This window comes from Felis catus, chromosome B3, assembly GCF_018350175.1.
Source record: "Felis catus isolate Fca126 chromosome B3, F.catus_Fca126_mat1.0, whole genome shotgun sequence".
Taxonomy (NCBI): Eukaryota; Metazoa; Chordata; class Mammalia; order Carnivora; family Felidae; genus Felis; species Felis catus.
In genome coordinates this window covers 33,400,474-33,420,938 of record NC_058373.1, presented here as the reverse complement: position 1 = coordinate 33,420,938, position 20,465 = coordinate 33,400,474, and the positions used below count along the sequence as shown (strand labels likewise).

General features: G+C 38.8%; 1 protein-coding gene across 3 annotated transcripts in view; it reads left to right on the top strand.

Annotated features, from left to right (window-relative positions):
* Positions 1-11,428, top strand: part of TMEM202 (transmembrane protein 202) — a 36,468-nt gene extending 25,040 nt beyond the window's left edge. Inside the window, exons 2-7 of one of the 3 annotated variants that reach the window (XM_045059055.1) lie at positions 2,830-2,867; positions 4,966-5,083; positions 7,671-7,923; positions 8,550-8,696; positions 9,281-9,412; positions 10,579-11,428. In XM_045059055.1, the coding sequence (XP_044914990.1) occupies positions 7,689-7,923; positions 8,550-8,696; positions 9,281-9,412; positions 10,579-11,114 (1,050 nt within the window). In that variant the 5' untranslated portion in view covers positions 2,830-2,867; positions 4,966-5,083; positions 7,671-7,688 and the 3' untranslated portion in view covers positions 11,115-11,428. Of the gene's footprint in view, positions 1-2,829; positions 2,868-4,965; positions 5,084-5,155; positions 7,364-7,670; positions 7,924-8,549; positions 8,697-9,280; positions 9,413-10,578 lie in introns of those variants that run through there. The other 2 variants (XM_023255084.2, XM_019832089.3) reach the window with 2 other exon arrangements.
* The last annotated feature ends 9,037 nt before the right edge of the window (positions 11,429-20,465 follow it).

Here is a 20,465-nt window from a genome sequence, read left to right as displayed (position 1 = left end):
AAAAGGTAGAGATGGAAATCAATAAATAATGTATTTTTAAGCCACCTACCACTATGGTCAACTGGGACTTATTCGTGCAGAGAGACTAGGAAACAATATAAAACTCGTACTTCAAAATTATACTTACCACACACAGCGGTAGGGAACTAGTTAATTCCCCAGAATATCAGGGTCAGGTTAGGAGAGAAGCTGTTAGGAAAAGAGGTGCAGGTGTTGGGTATTCGAAGGCTTCCAGAAAACACTCAAGTGTTAAGGCCCAAGAGATACAGGCAGGGCACTGACAGCACCTGCTACTAGACCTAAGAATGTCTGTAGAATACCTACTAGTAAGCCAAGGAACTGACTAGCACTAGGTCCCAGAAAGGCAATCCAAATTAAAGGTGCTATATAGCTCTTCTCTTGACAAATAGACAGCAAGATAATGTGTAGTTTTCCTGTTGACAAATAGACACTATCTACTTTGGTTGAAATAGAATACCACTACTTAGGGCATTGACATTCCATCTGCAACCACTCCACACATAAAGATTCACCCTATTTTCTACCACATTATACAATATCTGGCCCCAAACACTCCTCTTTGCCATCTTGTGTTCAGCCCTAACATCCTAAGATGAAAAGATGTGAAATGAAAGTATTGATGCCATTTGGGGCATTACGTTCAGATTCCATCAATCATAATGGGAATAAGATGAGCCAGAAAAATAAGAACCTGCCTCGTACCTCAAAAACCATTGAGAAAATTCTACCAGGCAAAGCTAGGAAAGTTTTGCTATTTCATACAAGGAGGAGGAAGCCTATCTCATTCTTGGGCTACTGAGACAGATCTACCCATCTAGATATGATGTCCACATCAGGTTCACCACTCAGAACGTGGTCCACATTGTTTTCCTTTTATCTCATTTCCCTTTCATTTAACAATATTATTGAGTATCTACAATAGGTCTGGCAGCTAAACAAAATAAATGCATACCTTGTTCTCTGAAGCTTATAATTTAGTGGAGGAGGTGCATTATAAAACAAATAATTACCTAATTAACAATTGTGTTAAACGCTAAGGAAGAAAGGTATAGAAAGATTGTGAGTGTATAATTGAGGGATTAGTCAATCCAGGCTGAAGTGGAGTGTCAGGGAAGCCTTCACTGAGGAAGTAATATTTAATCTAAGACTTGAAGAATAGCATTTGGCCAGAAGAAGAAAGAACATCTGAAAAACTGCATTTAGAAGAAGGAGTTTAGGACATTCCTGAGAAAGATGGCCAATATAGCTGCAGAGCAGTAGTCACAGAGAAGCATAGTGGAGGAAGAGGCCAGATAGATGGGAAGAGCAAGTTCATGTAGACAAAGAGAAGAAAAAAGTGTCTTTCTATTTATTTGTTATTTATTTTTGAGAGAGAGCACAAGCAGGGACGGGGCAGAGAGAGAGAGGGAGACACAGAATCCGAAGCAGGCTCCAGGCTCTGAGCTGTCAACGCAGAGCCTGACTCAGGGCTCAAACCCACAAACAGTGAGATCATGCCTGAGCTGAAGTTGGATGCTTAACGGACTGAGCCACCCAGGCGCCCCAAAGAGAAGAAAAGTTTTGAGTGTCAGAGTGGAGGAAGATCAAGATCAATTTTTCCTGTTCTAGAAATATATATAAATGGAAATATATGCTTTTTTGTGTCCCGTCTCTTTCACTCAACATAACATCTATGAGAGTCATTTATGTTTATGTACAGTTTATTCCTTTTTTATTGCAGATTAGTTATGCAATTATATGAATATGCCAGGGTTCTTTATCCATTTTCCTATTGAGGGACATTTAGGTTGTTTCCAGTTTGGGCTATTGTGAATGAAGCTGCTGTGAACATTGATGTAAAGGTCTCTTGTGTACATAAGTTTACAAATCTCTTAAATACCTAAGAGAGGAATCACAGGTCATAGGGTATAGACGTATAACTCTAAAATTGCCAAATCATTCTCCACAGTTGTACCATTTTATACTTCCACCAGCAATATATGAGAGTTTGTTGTTCCACATCTTTGCCAACATTTATTGTCAATCCTTTTAAATTCAGCCATTCTGAGTGGGCATAAAACAGTATCTCACTGTTGTTTTAATTTACATTTCTTTGACGCCATTTACATTTTCCCTTTGTATATCTACCTTTGTAAAGTATGGTTATTCTTCCGTTCATTTTTAAAACTAAGCTGTTTATCTCATTATTAGTTGTACGAGTGCTTTGTATATTTTGGATGCAGGTTCTTTGTCAGCTATATTTTGCAAATCTTTTCTCCCACTTATATGTGGATTTTTTTAAAAAATTCAACTTACAGACACAGGAACAGATTGGTGGGAGGTGGAGGATCAGTGAAATGGCTGAAAGTGGTCAAAAGGCACAAACTTTTAGTCATAAAATAAATAAGTTGTGGGATGTAATGTACAGCATGGTGACTATAGTTAACAATACTGTATTCTGTATTTCAAGATTGCTAAGGGGATAAATCTTAAAAGTTTTCATCACAAGAAAAGAAGCATAACTATGTATGGCAATGGATGTTAACTAAACTTAATGTGGTAATCATTTACAATATATTCATGTATCAAATAATTATGTTGTATACCTAAAACTAACACAGTGTTATATGTCAATTATACATATTTGAAAAAGTCATTCCATTGCCTTCTGGGCTATCATTATTTCTGATGAGAAATCAGATATACATCATTGATCTTCTGTCACATGTAGCTTTACTCTGGCTGCTTTTAAGATTTTATCTTTGGATTCAGCAATTTATGATATGTTTAGATGTGATTTTTGTACTTATCTTTTTTGGTTTCTTTCAGCTTTTGGACCCATACATCAATATCTTTCATAAAATTTGGTAAGTTTGCAGCTGCTATTTTTCTGCCCCAGTCTCAATTTATTCCAGGACTCTAATTTCACCTTTTTATGGTCCAATTGGAATTTGAGACTTTATTTTTCTTCCATTTTTTTCTCTCTGTTCTTCGGATTGGCCAATTTCCATTAACTTACATTCAAGTTCACTGACTCTTTTTTCCCCACTTTCTCCAATTTACTATTAAATCCATACAGTGAATTTTTAATTTTAGTTATTGTATTTTTCAGTTCCAGAATTTCATTTATTTTTTCTCTTAATATTTTCTCTATCTTTGTTGAGATCCCATATCTACTCATTCATTATGCATTTATCTTCTCTTCAGTCCTTATAAAAATTTATAATGGCTGTTTTAAAGTCCTTTTGTGATCATTACAACATTTGGATCATCTTGAGGTCAGTTACTCTTGACTGCCTTTTTTCTTGAATCTGGATTATATTTTCCTGTTTCTTCACAGGTTTAGTCATTTTTTTGTTGACTGCTGGACATCGTTTGATACATTGTAGCACCTCTGATCTCTGTTACATTCCTCTGGAGAGTGATTTTCAGGTCTTTCCTCCATTTTTTTTTTAATTTTTTTTTCTTAAGTTTATTTATTTTTGAGACAGAGAGAGACAGAGCATGAACGGGGGAGGGTCAGAGAGAGAGGGAGACACAGAATCGGAAGCAGGCTCCAGGCTCTGAGCCATCAGCCCAGAGCCCGACGCGGTGCTCGAACCCATGGACCGTGAGATCGTGACCTGAACTGAAGTCGGAGGCCCAACCAACTGAGCCACCCAGGCGCCCCAGGTCTTTCCTCCATTTTTAAATCAGGTTATTTGTTTTCTTATTTCTTAGTTGTAAGGGTTCTTTGTATATTTTGGATAACAGTCCTTTATCAGATGTGTCATTTGCAAATATATTCTCCCAGTCTGAGGCTTGTCTTCACATATTTTTTGACCATGTCTTTGCAGAGCAGAAGTTTTTAATTTTAATGAAGTCAGTTTATCAATTATTTCTTTTATGGCTTGTGTTTTTGGTGTTGTATTTAAAAAATCATTGCCATACTCCAGTGTTACCTATTTTCTCCTATGTTTTCTTCTATGAGTTTTATAGTTTTGTGTTTTGTTTAGGTCTATAACCCATTTTGAGTTGACTTTTGGGAAGGGTGTTAGGTCTGCATCTAGATTCATTTTTTTGTATGTGGATGTCCAGGTGTTCCAGCATCATTTGTTGAAAAAAACTATCTTTGCTCCATTGTATTGTCTTTGTCCTGTATCAAAGATCAGATGACCATATTTATGTGAGTCTATTTCCGGTTCTCTGTTCTTTTCTATTGATCTATTCTTTCTCCAGTACCAACTGTCCTGATTACCATAGTTATATAGTAAGTCTTGAAGTTGGGTAGTGTCAGTCCTTTGACCTTGTTCTTTTCTTTCGATATTGTGTTGGCTATTCTAGGAGGGGTTTTTTTTTGTCTTTTTTTTTTTTTTTGCCTAATATACACTAAAATCAGTTTGTTGGTGTCCACAAAATAACTCGCTGGGATTTTGACTGGGATTGTGTTGAATCTATAAATCAAGTTGGGAAGAACTGACATCTTGACAATACTGAGTCTTGCTACGCAAGAACAAGGAATATCTTTCCATTTATTTAACCCTTTGGGGTTTTTTATTACAGTTTTGTATTTTTCCTTATATAGATCTTGTACATATTTTGTTAGCTTTATACTCAAGTGTTTCATTTTGGGGAAATTATATTGTGTTTTTAACTTCAAATTCTACTCATTCATTACTGGCATATAGGAAAATGATTGACTTTTTTTTAAGTAATCTCTATACCCATTGTGGGACTCAAACTCACAACCCTGAGATCAAGAGTTGCATGCTCTACTCACTAAGCCAGTGAGGCACCACATAAAATGACTGACTTTTGTATATTAACCTTTCTATAATCACTTATTGTTTCAAGAATTTTTGCTGTTGTTGTCAGTTCATTTGGACTCTCTACACAATCATGCCATTTGTAAACAAAGACAGTCTTATTTCTTCCTTCTCAATTTTTATACATTTTATTTCCTTTTCTTGTCTTATTACATTCCAGTATGATGTTGAAAATGAGTGGCGAGAAAGGACATTCCTAGCTTGTTCCTGATCTGAGCTTCTGTGAAATTCACAAGTACCTCTGAGTTTCCCCTCCTTAGGTGGGACAGGATGGGGGAGTGAGTATACCATGAAATGTTACGGCATGCTGGAGTTGAGTATTTCCTTCTCCCCAGATTGGTTAAGCTCTGATAAAACTCCAATAGTTTAGGTTCTGGTAAGACAGTTTCTCTTTAGGGAAGGCCTTGTTAAGATGAACAGAATGTTCTGGCATGTTTCAAAATGGTTCCTTTTCTCCTCCTTCTTCCAGAAGTGTAAGGGGACTTTTCTTTGATATTCACTGTGAAAACCTGATCAAGGTGGGCTGGAGGTAAAACTCACTAAATTGTAAGGATGTCCCTAAGATTGGATACACCCAGAGTTTGTAATCTCTCAGATTTGTCCACCCTGAACCTCCAGCAATTCATCAACTACAGTTCAAATTTCCTATCCTCATATTGGTTCTTGCAGGGGTTTATATACTAGTAAGTTGTGATTCTCTGTATTTGTTTTTCTATCTCTCCAATTTTGAGAGCCACAGTTTGCCTTATGATCTCATTTCTCTGACGAACCTAAGAAGAGTTGTTGATTTTTCAGTTTGCTTAGCTTTTTGCTTGTTGTTATAATGGAGTGGCCACCTCCAAGTTCCTTGCATGCCACACTAGAAACTAGAAGTCCACTCTTTTTTTTTTTTTACCTTTTTTAGTTTCACTCAATCAATAAGCATTTCCTGAATCATTATATTCCAAGCACTCTGCTAGACATTGAGTATACAAGGATAAGTCCTTGCTGCTGAAGTTCACAGACCAAACGGAAGTATAGACAAATTACAATACTATGTATAAAGGTTATGAAAGAAGTAAGCACAAGCTGCTGCAGGATCACAAAGTCTGGGACTGAGGGTTGAATTCAGAGAAGGCTTCCCCAAAAGGGTTAGATTAAAGTGAATCTTGACTAATATTAACTCAGACAAAGATAAAGTGGGAAGTGTGATAGATACCATGTGCAAGGTAAATACCATTTGCACCATGTGCAAAGGAAGGACCAAGATGGGTTTAAGAAACTGCAAGAAAAATAAAGTTGTCTGGAGCACAAGATAACATGGAGGGAGAGAATGGGCCTAAACGTTGCTCGGCTTTCTACTTCATGACAATAAGGACCATGTTCAGCAGGAAACAGATGGCTTGCTCAAACTAGTTAATAGGGAGAGTTAAGGAACTATTTATAAAGTCCCCTTTGAACTGAAAAGGATTTGGGGAAACCATCAGTGAAAAGTCATTATGACTCCTAAGCCTGATCACATAAGTGAAAGGAGCAGTTAACAGAACAGAAAGGGTGGCTCTATGGAGAAGGTTGCCTGTGAGGAGCTCTACTTTAGGTAAAAGAACACAGACAACTCTCTGCAATCTGGTAAGGAGGGAACCAGGGAATAAACACACAGATCTCTGGACCTCTGATCTTCTGCCCATATCTACCATTGGTTAAACCTAATCAGAGACTGGATGGCAAGGGAACTCATTGATGTAGTCCATATCAGTCAGCCTTCTTGAACAAGGACAAGGATGAAGAGTTGGATCCAAAGGGACATATGAAAGATATCCAACACATCACTACACCCTCAGTACCTAACACAACACCTGGCACAGAGGAGGTATTGAATGGTTGAATGAGGTCCTATAGGAAGCAGAAGCCTAATCTTGCTGGGTTTAGCTAATTCATGCTAAGAAATTAGGACTTTACCTCATAGCAGTGGAGTGCAATCAGAACAGAGGAGAGACACATCAGATTTGCATCTTAGAGGCAAATTTGTCAAGAATAAACTGAAGCCTTGTAGCAGAAGTAACAGGTAAAAGGCTGTTATAGCAATCTAGGACAGAGATGACAACAAGATGTTCTAAGAAAAAGGAAACAGAAAAACAAAATGGACTTGAAAGCATCAGAGAGTTGGGATTGGCAGGATATGGTATGATTGAATGGTGGGAAACAAAAAAAGGACATAGGAAGGGGGTGTAGGATGAAAAGAAAAGAGCTCTCGAAGACCTCTTGGGTTTGGTGTGTCTATAAGAAACCTGGATTTGTCAGGCAGTTTGCTAGGTGTTTGAAACTCAACAGATATCTGGATTGGAGGAAGGGATTGGACTAGATCTGGCAAATGAGGCAGAGACACTGTACACTTCCTGTTAGTTCTGTTTCCTGGGGTGGGGGAGGGGCAGGAAAGTGTGTTAGGTCAGAGTGCGTTAGGTTCTATGGCGGTTGAGAAGAGCAATGAGCCAGAAACTAGGATGGAGAGAAGGGAAGGAAATGCCATGCCCTTACACAGAGTTTACAATTCCAGCATCCTGGGTTACCCAACATATAGGGTGAGGGAGCCTTTGTAAGCTAGGTAGTGGTGGGGTCCTTTTGCAGGAAGCAGCTTGTGTACGGCATGGGGGAAATGTCAAGGCAGGAGAGGCAAAGATCACTCCCAACTTTTTTTTAATGGGGGACAGTTAAAAAGGAATATATTTACAAGTTGTGGGAGGCTCTGGAGCAAAAGACCCTGAAGTGTGGAGGGAGGAGGAGTTCCCATCCAGTAGAGGACCCAGGGTTTGTCTTTTCTGTGAGTGGAGATGGAGATGCCTGAGATGACATTCCTTTCATGATGTCCTCCTCCCTTCCCTACCACAGCCAATTCTCTCCTACCGCATGTACCACTTCTCTTCTATGTCATCACACCAGCGACAGCTTCTGGAGAGGACCCAAAGCTACATTCGCATGTTCTGTGCTGGCCTCATGGGCTTTATCTTTGTCCTGCTGATGTGCTTGTTCCCTTTACATTGGGTGCGGTTCATGGTAATGAAAGACAAGAAGAAACTCTTTGCGGGGCTCTGGACTGTGTGCCACCATGATCTCTGCTGGAGCCACGTGCCAAAAGCACCCCGTGAGTGCCTTCCAGAGCCTAGAGCCCCCTCCTTTGGTAGATCTGCTCAGATCCCCTACAGCTTGCCTCTCTCCCTTTCTCCTTCCCACAACTCTACCCCTTCTTTTCTCCTGATTCACAAGCATGTAAGGACAGCTCCTCCAAACAGGGTAAATTTATCCCAGTTTGTCTTCACTAGACTTCTCCAATGACTTCAAAGCCACAGCTCCTTAATTATTGGAAGCTAATGCCTAGTGACTTTGTTCTTTTTCCTTCCTCTGCACTCACAACTTCCCGGCGGGGGGGGGGGGGGGAATAGTAGTAATTTGCATCTTAATATGAAAGTTACCTCATAATATGCCTCTCAAGGTTATAATTTCAACTTTTCTCTCATTGTGGAATAAATTATTTCTTTCCTTGTTAAAGGAATTCCACATGTCAATGAGGAGATGGAAAGAGGGTCCTTACTGGTGCCTGTGAGGCCACCCACTTGGTGGCTCCTTACTCTGACTCCATTAGATGTAAGACAAGTGCTAATTCTGTCCTCCTCTGCCCTTCAGTCCCTTCCCTAGACCCTATCTAGCCTTATTAGAGGGCAGGTCACCTCTTCTCCAGCCAAGCCTCTCCTTTTCCACTTCTCCTGGCAGACTACCTCCAATACTCCAGGGCCTTCTTCCTCATCTCTGCCTTCATCATCCTCATTATCATTATATGGCTCAGCACCTTTCTCACCAAAGGGCCAGGAGACAAAACCCACATAGATCTGGGCATGTCCATCTTCTCTTTCATCTCAGGTACAAAATGATGAGGTTGGAAAAGTTTGTCCCTGGAGTCCCTCTACGTCTTCCCCTTCTGGGCCATTTCTCCTTATTTTACCAAGTCATTCCCTACCTCACGTGAACACTGCCATCATAGGACAGTGTCTCTTCCCATAGGGAAGAAAGCTTTTGGTAAACTTTTACTCCTTATGGGGCTATTGCCTTTAAAGAGGGGACCCTGAAGAAACTATGCCTAATCCAATGGAAACATCTCTAGAAGTTGTTATCTGATGGACTAGTAGAGGAGATATCATAGGCTGGAGGCCCTTGTGGCACTAAGACAAATTTCAGTGTAGCTAGCTAGTACCTGTTCTAGTGGTCTTATTTATAGGCTCCACCTTAATAACCTTATTCCAGTCAAAGCGGAAGTTCTTCATTCTCTCATTCTAGTTAATTGCCAAATGGGTCTTCCCATGACACTGCCATGTAATAGGCCTCCATGGCATAATTGAGATGGTTGAGGGTGACAAGGAAGTGCAAAGAGAGGGAAGAGGGTGGAATGGGAGGGATGGCAGCAGGAGGGTTATGATGGGTAGTGATAGCTTTCATTCTGATCCCAGGCACCTGCCTACTCCTCTGCCTCATTTTGTACCTGATGCAAGTGAAATTGTACAGTAGGAACGTCTTGGAGCCCCATTTCCTATTAGCCTACCACCTCAATTGGTGGGGCAGTATCTTCTACATGACAGTTGGTGAGTCAATCCTCCTGTTAAACAGTGAAGGCACAGAAAAGAAATTTCTACATGGTTGGTCCCCTCTCTTTTGCTTTCTTTTGGTTGTATGTTTGACATATTAGAATCTCATAATTTGGAAGGGCTCTACAAGAGTTATTTCTATGTCAGTGAACAATTCTTTTTTTTTTTTTTTTAATTTTTTATTTCAACGTTTATTTATTTTTGGGACAGAGAGAGACAGAGCATGAACGGGGGAGGGGCAGAGAGAGAGGGAGACACAGAATCGGAAGCAGGCTCCAGGCTCTGAGCCATCAGCCCAGAGCCCGACGCGGGGCTCGAACTCACGGACCGCGAGACTGTGACCTGGCTGAAGTCGGACGCTTAACCGACTGCGCCACCCAGGCGCCCCAATGTCAGTGAACAATTCTTAATAGCAAGTCCCTCCAATTGAAAACTTTTTTTTTCTAAAATGATACTTGTCCCTACACAGGTGGGAGTAAGATTCAGGAAGTAAAGAAGGAAAAGACATTAACTGAGCTATGAATAGTTCTTCTGTCCTTCCGGAAGACATCTCTTAAATTCCCCTCTCCTTTTATTATATTAAATAACCTCTCCACCTTAATGGATCTCCAAAATAAAGCTTCCTCTGTAATATTACTAATATAAAGCAGAGATATAATATAGGAGTTTTGCCTGTGTAACATTTCACCTTTAATCCTGCTAAGCCACATACTTATTTTTATTCATTAATTAACAATGGTCTCCAAACCACTGCATCACACACCCTATTAGTAAAACACTTTTCAGCAAGCATTCTGAAAAGACACATTTATTTATAAAATATGTACATGTATTATGTCATTCATATATTTATTACAGTGTAAAATATACTCAAAAATGGAACTGAAAACAAAATTTGCTATAAATGCAAAAATTAACTACTATTTTCTGCCTGTGCCCCAATGAATTGGCTTGCATACCCCTTGGGAAATACCGTACTACAGAAAAGCTGGGATCAATGTTTTGAATCTCAGCTCCTTAAAGATAATGAACAGGATATTCAGAAATGTATTGTAAAGCAAATTCTATTATAATTAAGCCAGTGCCTCAGGGGTGTTTGATGACTTAAGATTTTATCTATTACTAATCCACAACACTGACCCTGACCTTTTCTTTTTCTCTAGGGTTCCTCTCTGGACTCAATCACATAAGTTCTCAGGCTACTTCTCCAGATCAAAATCTCTTTGTGATTCCTATAACAAGGACAAGAATAGGAAATACGGCCAGAGTAGACCGGGGGCTAACTGAAACAAATGTAGGTGTTTCTACGTGGATGAATCAGGCACCAGAAAGGCAGTCAGGTTCAGTGGCACAATCAAGTGTCTACACAGAGAAAGCGACTCAGACAAAGACAGTAACCCAAAAAGTGCTAGAAAGTCAGGTTGAACCAGAGGTCCAGGCTGAGTCAGGGACCCACACAGAGACAGAGATAGGAAGTGAATCAGCAATAAAAGATGGGTTAATAACTACAAGGTTAGCTACTGAGATAGAACCAATTGACACAGTAGAGCCAAGGCCTGAGGCAGAGATAATTGGGAGTGTGGCTGATGATATGTCAAGCAATAGCCTTCAGGGTAATGAAAACAAAATGACCAAAAACTGGAATTATGAGGACAGAGATTCAGCTGAGAAAAATGAGGATGACAAAACAAAAAATTAATCTTAGATACAAGGTAGTGAGAGCAGAGATATTAAAAACAAACAAACAAACAAACCCTAGAAGGCTTAAAGATGTTTTGTTGGGTCTGTAAGAAGTGTGGTAGGAGTATCAGAAGTAATTCTGATATAATAGTATGACTATTCTTTTGAACCGCCCCACCCCCCACCCCCCCACCCTGGATTACACCTCCTTCACAGAGCAAGTGGTATTATGGATGAAAGCAAGCCATTTGTATGGGTTAGGGCAAAGGCACGAATAATGTAAGGCTCACAAGGAAAGAAATGCAAAGCTTATTAAAGGAAGTTTCCATGTTAGTGTTGTGTGCTGTGACTGGGAAAGGTTGGCAGGAGATGAGATGCCCAGGCCACCAAACCTTTCCAGATTTCCATGACCACACAATGGCACACCTCAGTGGGACTGAAAGAACTTTCAGTTTGGAAATTCAAACTCTCATTTTTGGTCCTTACTTCTCTAATTCATTAGGCTGACTTTTGGCAAGCATTTAACTTTCTCTGGCCTAACATCCTTCATTGAACCAGCTAGACTCTGAGATTTCCTCTAGTGCTCTTTATGGCCATGAATGATAAACAATGGAGAAATTATTCCTTTGGCCATTGGCTCGTATGACCCCAGATTATTTTAGCAAGTAACTTAGTCTAGTCAGAGGAACTAAATTCAGTTCTCTACCTCCAAGGCTACTTTTGGCAACTCCTTATTTTTTTATTTAGATACCTCATTTAAAAATGTAGCTGAATCCCACTGTTTTTAACTATTTGGAAGAACTAGAAAGGAAGAAAAAAAGAGAAAGGCAAAAGGCCTGAGACTCTCTGACAGAGTCTACCACATAGACTCAGGGAATTTCAGTGAGGCCTTAAACAGTTTCACAAAAGAGATTGTGGCCTTTGAAACTGGAAGCTAGTTTTTTGGTTGGAAATATTAGTAGTTCACCATGAAAATCCACTCTTAGCTCCTTAAATAGTCACTAGTGCTGGCTGCTTGCACCTCTAGCTAGTCAGTCAAATTTTATGACCCTTAATTTTGTCATCTTTAAAAGTGGCTTCAATAAATGATACCATCTCCACTCCACATATTTCACTTTCTGGAACATTAGATAAGGAACCAGGAGAGAGAAGAAGATGAACAGGGCAGGAAGCATTAAAAGATATTCCTCCCAGCATAATGAATTAACAGATGCCTGCCTTAAAGTACAAATTCTCTAAGAGGATAGTTAAAATTTTGGCCATACTTTAATGTGTGTTACTTAAATCAACTGGATAATTACATAGCCAAATGTGACTAAGCAGATGCTTTGATAGATGACAGAGGAGAAAGAAGAAACTTTGCAAAGGGAAGGTGTAGTGGGGGGGGGGGGGAGAATTTTGTGAGCTTTCCGTCAGGATGAAGGGGCTGATTACCTGGGGGGCGGGCATACTGAAACAGTAAGAAGAAATGTGGGACACTGGTAAAGACAAACTTCATCTCCATTACAATTTTGTCTACAACCGTGAAAGTATCCAACGTTTGACTGGTTTGGAAACCTGTAACCTGCATTTTCTTGTATTCATACCTGTCTTCCCATGCATCACCCATCCATCAAAAAATTATAAAAGAGTTATTGAACATTAATAAGTAGTTCACTGTGTAGAGGGGGACAGAGACAATAAGAGTAAAGGGTAAAAAACAGGTTTCTGGAATTCTCATAGCACACAGAAGTCTCAGCCCAATTCAGTCTAGGGGCTTAAAGGAAAGCCCCTGGAATTGGTAAAACATGAACGAGCTCAATCTGGAAAAAGAAAAATGACAACTAGAACTTGATCTAGGAGAAGAATCCCCGAACAAGTCTTTAGTGTAAAGCTGACTTTCCCAAAGGTTCTGTAAACCGAATAATATTACAGCAGCCTGTTATTAAAAGGTAGAAAGGAAAAACAAAATTTAATCAGCCATTTTTGTTCGTGGGACTCTAGCCTCTTGTCATAAATGCTTGGCTTTCCTTTCTCCTTTCTTTCCTCTGTCCTCTTTTACTTTTTGCTACTCCATTCTTTTTTTGAGTAATAACCATTCCTTTCCACATTTTCTTACACATGGAAATTTCACCTGTTTTCAAACTTTATACCCAATATCACCTCTGGGTTTTCTTAAGAGCTCAGCTAATTATTTGAAAACCTTGTATAAAACTCTAGGTTTTAGAAAAGGTCCATCATCTAGCTTTAAAGGAAGGGTTTATTTCCTTTTCTGTTACATTTGCTCTTTGGAGTATTTTGAAAAGCTGTTCTGTAAGTTCTTCTTCTGAGAGTAGATGAAAACAATAGTATTAAACACGGTATTAACCTGTGATGCTTTTCTTTCTCATCCTTCTGTTGTGGGAAAGTGCTATAGTTCTTCTACCCCTAGAGAAGGTATTTGCTCCACCACTCTCCTCTTTGGACCCTCCTGAGTGGCTAAGCTAGCTCAAAGGGCCTGCCTTTGCAGTAGGGTCTAAGGCAGAGACAGTCCTGATGCCTCATTCCAGAGTATCAGTGGTTCCATCCTTCTCTTCCCCCTCACTGTCCCAGTTTACTAACAGAACTAAATTAAAAATTTGAGTGTCATGAATAAAAACAATATAGTCAACATTCAAAAATCAACATCTAAATTAAAAATTAGCCATCTAACCAGTAGAAAAATGTAGCAATAAAGCTTATCACAATAAAGAAAATACATAAGAATAAACACAAATGTGAAGGATCTATGTGAAGAAAACTAGAGTTTTCTTATAAGAACAGAAAACTTATTTAAATAGTAACATACCACCTAATTAGTCACATTCCAGCGTCCTCTATAGCTAGAGATGATCATAGTACATATTTGTGGCTGATGAGACATCAGAGGAAATATGTTGTGGAGTTACAGAAAATATGCATTTGCTTTACAAACACTCCTGGCGCTTCTCCCAGTTTTTTCATTTTGCCTTAAATGATAGTGTGATGGCTAGAGCTGCAGCAGGTCATATTAGAAACACGAAGAGACAAGCACGAAGTCAGAAGCCAGCATCTGAGGATGGCATAGCAGAAATGTAGAAAAAAGCTTAAGTCCTTAATGACATTGTTGAGCTGGTGAAACAATGCCAAGAATGACCTCCTTCCAGAATTCTTGTTATATGAAAAAAATAAAGCCTTAATTTTAAAGACAGCGTTAGTTTTCTATTATAGGCAGCTACATACTTTTCTAGCAAATACAAAGTATAAATACTACAAAACATAAGTATAAAACCAGGTGGTGGAAGAGAAGAAAAGTGAGGAGAAATAATCTAGTGCTGATTTAATTATTCTCATAATAGGAAGTCATTGGACCCATCTATAGAAAGAGAGAATTAAAGGTATAAAGTTATCATTATATTGGGGCGCCTGGGTGGCGCAGTCGGTTAAGCGTCCGACTTCAACCAGGTCACGATCTCGCAGTCTGTGAGTTCGAGCCCCGCGTCAGGCTCTGGGCTGATGGCTCGGAGCCTGGAGCCTGCTTCCGATTCTGTGTCTCCCTCTCTCTCTGCCCCTCCCCCGTTCATGCTCTCTCTCTCTCTCTGTCCCAAAAATAAAAAATAAAAAGTTGAAAAAAAAAGTTATCATTATAAATGCATTCAATAGAAAAAATGCAAACTTTCCAACTTTAAGAAATACAAACACAAAAAGTGAACGAAGCACAGACCACCTTTTGAAGAAAATTAAATCTATAAAAGAAGTGTATCTGAAAATAATGATATGCTCAAAAACCAAATAACTCATTAATGAGTGTGAACACTTAATATTTAACTAATAAAAGAACTATGTGTTTCAGATTGAACCACAAAATAAAATCTGAGTGTTATATACAAAATGTATACCCCAAGCAAAGTGATTCAGAGGATTTTGAAATAGAAGGATGAACAATGAACATGTAGAAAAAAATTCAGAAAATAACATCATTTACAGTAATTGCCCAAAGAAAAATGAAATACATAGGTATAAACCTAACAAAACATGATCTGTACGCTGAAAATTATAAAACACTGATGAAAAAAAATCCATGAAAGTCTAAATGAATGGGAGACATACCTTGTTTGTAGATTAGGAGACTCAACAGAATAAAGATGGTGGTCATTCTCCCCAGATTGAGCCATAGGTTTAAGGCAATTCCTATCAAAACCCCAGTAAGGATTTTTGGTGACATAGATAAACTTATTCTGAAATTTATATGGAAAGTCACAGGCCCTAAAAACCTAAAACCTGTAAAAAGAAAAACTGGGAGGAATCACTGTACCCAATACTAAGGCTTGCTATAGAGCTGCATAATAAAGACAATGTATTGGTGAAGGAATAGATACATAGATCAGTGAGACAGAATAGATATCACGCAAATATGCTCAACTGAAACACAAAGACAACATAGTGGAGGAAGGATAACCTTTTCAGCAAATGGTGCAGGAGCAATTGGACACCCCATGGCTATAAATATGAATGCCAACCTAAACCACACACCTGGTCCAAAAATTAACTCAAGATAGATAGATCATGGACTTAAATGCAAACCAGACTTATGAAACTTTTAGGATAGACACGAGGAGAAAATTTTCTGGACCTAGGTCTAGGTAAAGAATTCGTGGATATGACACCAAAGGAATCAATGAAAGGGAAAAGTTGATAAATTGGAACTCATGAAAATTAAAAACTTTGGCTCTATGGAAGACCCCGTTAAGAAGAAAAAATCTCCTAGATGACTGAGAGAACATATTTTCAAGCCATGTATCTCACAAAAGACTAGTATCTAGAATATAGAACGCTTAAAATTCAATAATTAAAAAAGACACACAAATGGAACCATTCAATTAGCAAATGTGCAAGATGCATGAACATATATTTTACCATTGAGGATATACAGAAGGCAAATAAGCACATGAAAAGATATCAAGCATCATTAGACATTAGAAGAAAGTAAGTTAAAAAACCATTGTGATGGGGTGCCTGGGTGGCTCAGTCAAGTGTCCAACTCTTGATTTTGGCTCAGGTCATAATCATAGGATCATGGTATTGAGCCCTGCACAATGCTCCATGCTCCACACTGAGCATGAAGCCTGCTTGAGATTCTCTCTCTCTCTCTCTCTCTCTCTCTCTCTCTCTCTCTCTGTCCCCCTCCCCTGCTTGAGCTCTCTCTGTCTCTCTAAAAAAAGTGGGGTGGGGCACCTGGGTGGCTTAGTTGATTAAGCATCTGACTTCGGCTCAGGTCATGATCTCACAGCTTGTGACTTCAAGCCCCACATTGGGCTCTTTACTGACAGCTCAGAGCCTGGAGCCTGCTTTGGATTCTGTGTCTCCTTCTCATTCTGCTCCTTCCCTTCTCATGGCCTCTCTCTCCTTTAAAAATAAACATTAAAAAAAAATTAAAAAAATAATTTTTTAATATTAATTTAAAAAAAAAACACTGTGCTATATCACTGCACATCTATTTAGAATGGCTAAAATAAAAGAGTAATACTCCCAAATGCTACTGAGAATGTTGAGAAATCAGATCACACATATATTGCTGGTGAGAAGGTAAAGTGGTGCAATCATTCTGGAAAAGAGTCTGGTAGCATCTCATAAAATTAAACATACAGTTACCGTATGACCCAGGAATTGTGTTCTAGGACATTTATTCTAAAGATACAAAAACTTATATTCACACAAAAAACATATACAGGAATGGCTATGGCAGTTTTTTTTTTATAATAGCCCCAAACTAGAAGCAACAAACGTAAATGTGAATGGTTAAGCTGTGGTCTATAAATACCATGGAATATTACTCAGCAGTAAAAAGGAACAAACTATTGATATGACAGTTCAGTCTCACAGACCATGAGATCATGAACTGAGCCAAAACCAAGAATTGGACACTTAACCAACTGAGGCATCCAGGCGCCCCAGACTTTGTTTTTACACATCAGTTTAAAAATTCAAGTTAACAGGGGCACCTGGGTGGCTCAGTCGGTTTAAGTGTCCGACTTTGGCTCATGATCTCATGGTTCGTGAGTTCAAGCCCTGCATCGGGCTCTGTGCTGACAGCTCAGAGCCTGGAGCCTGCTGCGGATTCTGTGTCTCCTTCTCTTTCTGCCCCTCCCCCCGCCCGCACTCTCTCACTTTCTCTCAAAAATAAAAATAAACATTAAAAAAATTTTTTAATTCAAGTTAATGATCCATTATAGTGGAAAGAGCATTGCCCTAAAAGTTAGGCAATTGCAATTCTAGTGCCAACTCCGCTGTTGGTCACTTAGGGAACAGGCAAGTGAGTTTACCCTGTTGAGCTTCAGGTTCTCCTTTTATAAAATGAAGGACTTCTTAAAGTCCCTGCCAGCTCTAAACCTAGTCAATTCTACTTGTTTGAACATTCAGAGGAACCAAGTACATATTATACAGATTCTAATTTCTAATGCTTTTGCAGTTTAAGAGAGATTATGCAGGCTCCTGGGTAGTTCAGTTGGTTAAGCATCTGACTTCGGCTCAGGTCATGATCTCACTGTTCATGAGTTCAAGCCCTGCGTTGGACTCTGCTTGGACATCTCAGAGCCTGGAGCCTGCTTTGGATTCTGTGTGTGTGTGTGTGTGTGTGTGTGTGTGTGTGTGTGTGTGTGTGCATGCCCTCTCTGGCTCACTCTCTCTCTCCCTCTCTCAAATAAACATTAAAAAGTTCTTTTTTAAAAAAAAAAAAAAGAGAGATTATGCATGTGGAGCTCTGTCATCTCAGAAGAAAGGTTCTACATGGTGTCCATAGAACTCATGTGCTATCACTGTAATGGCAACTTTGAAAAAACCTCTCTGGAGAAAGTAGTGACAAAAAGCCGTAAAGCCTCTTTGTTTACTAGTGGTAAATGGGTATGCTGGTAGCCACCCCCAAAAACTGTTTTGGCTCTGACTCTAGGTTTGGTAGGATATTGCAAACTACATCGTACTTATGCCAGCTTTTTAAGAGTATAAATAATTACCTTGTTATAACTAAAAAAATAAATATGCATATGACATAAGTATATGACAGTTCGGTCTCACAAACTGTGAGATCATGAGCCAAAATCAAGAATTGGACACTTAACTGACTGAGCCACCCAGGCGCCCCTCGTGTTTTTTAGTTTTGTGCATTTACTCTCCAATGTCTTGACCTCATTCCTTCCATGCAACTGTCAATCTCTCCTGTGCCTAGGTTTCCCAAAAGAAGCCTAATACATTTCTCTAATCCTGTACTATTTCTACCCACTTCCGAATTCAGCTCCTTCCTTCAGTTGCTCTGGGTGGACAAGTATCTAACACTGGCTTGTTCTCTCGCTTGGCTCAGGGAACACGGTCTTGGAAGCCTGTTCCTACTATGACTCAAAGGCTCACAATTTCACCAAAGCTCAGATTTCCACAGAGATTTTGGTCCATTATTTAAAATTCTCATATCATCCAGTTTTGTTCTGATTGTCTTTCTCTAATTAACTCAATCCTAGAGTATTTCCTAATCCATAGTTTCCCTCTGCACCCCATACCCTTTTCTCTCTCCCCCACCTCCACACCCAAATTCAACTTCTTTCACCCTGCTTCTACACTGTTTTAGTGACATTCCTATCTATCATGTTACTATTTAAAAAATCTCATATACATTGAATAACAACCACTGTTTATTGAGTGCTTACTATGTGCTAGCAGCTCTATTAAGCATTTTACATATGTCAATCTTACACACTCTTGTGAGATAAGTTCTATCAGCTCCTCCACTTTCCAGATGAGAGCCAGAAAGATCAAGTGACCTACCAAAGTACAGAGCTCGTTAGGTGGTGACCCAGGATTTGAAACCAGACACTTAAAACATTTTTTTAAATTCTGTATAATTAACACATAATGTTATATTAGTTGCAGGTGTACAATATAGTGATCTAACAATCCTATGCACGACTCTGTGCTCATCATGAGTGTGCTCTTAATCCCCTTCACCTGTTTCACCCATTTCCCCCTCCCCACCTCCCCTCTGCTAATCATCTCTGTTCTCTATAATTAAGAATCTGTTTTGTCTCTTTTTTTTGTTTGTGAAACCAAACACTTTGATTCTGGAGCCTCTACTATATTGTTTCCCATAGAAACATGGATTAAGGTAAAAAGCAGGAGATTAAGAAGAAAGAGATGAGGGTTTTCAGTTTTTTTGACACTGAGCTAATATCACTTTGGACAGATCACGATCTTTCTGATTTTCTCATTCGTAAAAAAAAAAAAAGAGAGATTGAAGTAGAGATAACGAGACTCTCATTTCGTAATATTCTGTGATCCTGTTGTGTGAAAAATGTATTTTTGGATTTTTTTTTTCTTGCCATTGCATGGAAAGGTTTTGGAATTTTGCCATTCTCCCATATTTTCATATTTATTCCAGAACTAACTCACATAACAACCGTGAAACACAGGTGTGTGTTCTATCTCTATTTCTATAAAACAGAATGTTATTTGGGTAGGATAAAATTTTAGAAAATTTTAAATCTCATCCCTATTTATCTGGCGTTTTAAGATCTGATCTCTCCATGGTGGCATTAGATATTTACAGATGGAAAATCATTGTGGCTTTGCCCATGAAATCAGTGTTTATTTGGTACATATCATATAGTTTCCACAGCTATAACAATTGGTTATCACATGTTCATCTTTGAAACATCAATCTATCTTGTTATCTTTTTCTGATTCCATGTTCCTATTTATTTCTTGAATTCATTTTTCTTTATGTTTATCAAGTCTAAATCCAGTTTAATTTTAAGAATTAAGATTGAATTAGGGGCGTCTGGTTGGCTCAGTTGGTAGAACATGTGAACTCTTGATCTCGGGGTAGTAGGTTCAAGTCCCACGTAGGGCATAGAGCTTACTTAAAAAAAAAAAAAATCAGAATAATTAAGATTGAATTAGCAATTTTAATGGCTCCAGAAGTAGAACTCCTTATTCTTTTAAGCTGAAATATGTTGAGAAGATCAGCAAGGTCAAGGAGAGAGGGCAGGTGGGGATAAAAGAGTAAAGCCCTTTTGCAAATAGGCACACTTCCACAAGCTGAAAGCAGGTCTTTCAATCTCAGTAGGTCTTCAGTCCCTCTGTAAGAATTAAAGTGTGTTTGTTCATTACCTTTTTTATTCTTTGGAAAACATTTTAACTACCGTTATAATTATTTTGACATTGTGTATTTTGCCTCCTCTTTTTTTTTTGAGAAGTCAGTAGTAAAGGAGGAATTTAACTTTTAAAATGACCTGTTATATAAACTTTATTGCGGGAGTATAAAAAAATTGGCTTAATTAAGAAAAGAAAAATTATTTTAACTGAAATGTGATGGTTATAGAACTCTGTAAATCTATTAAAAATAATTGAG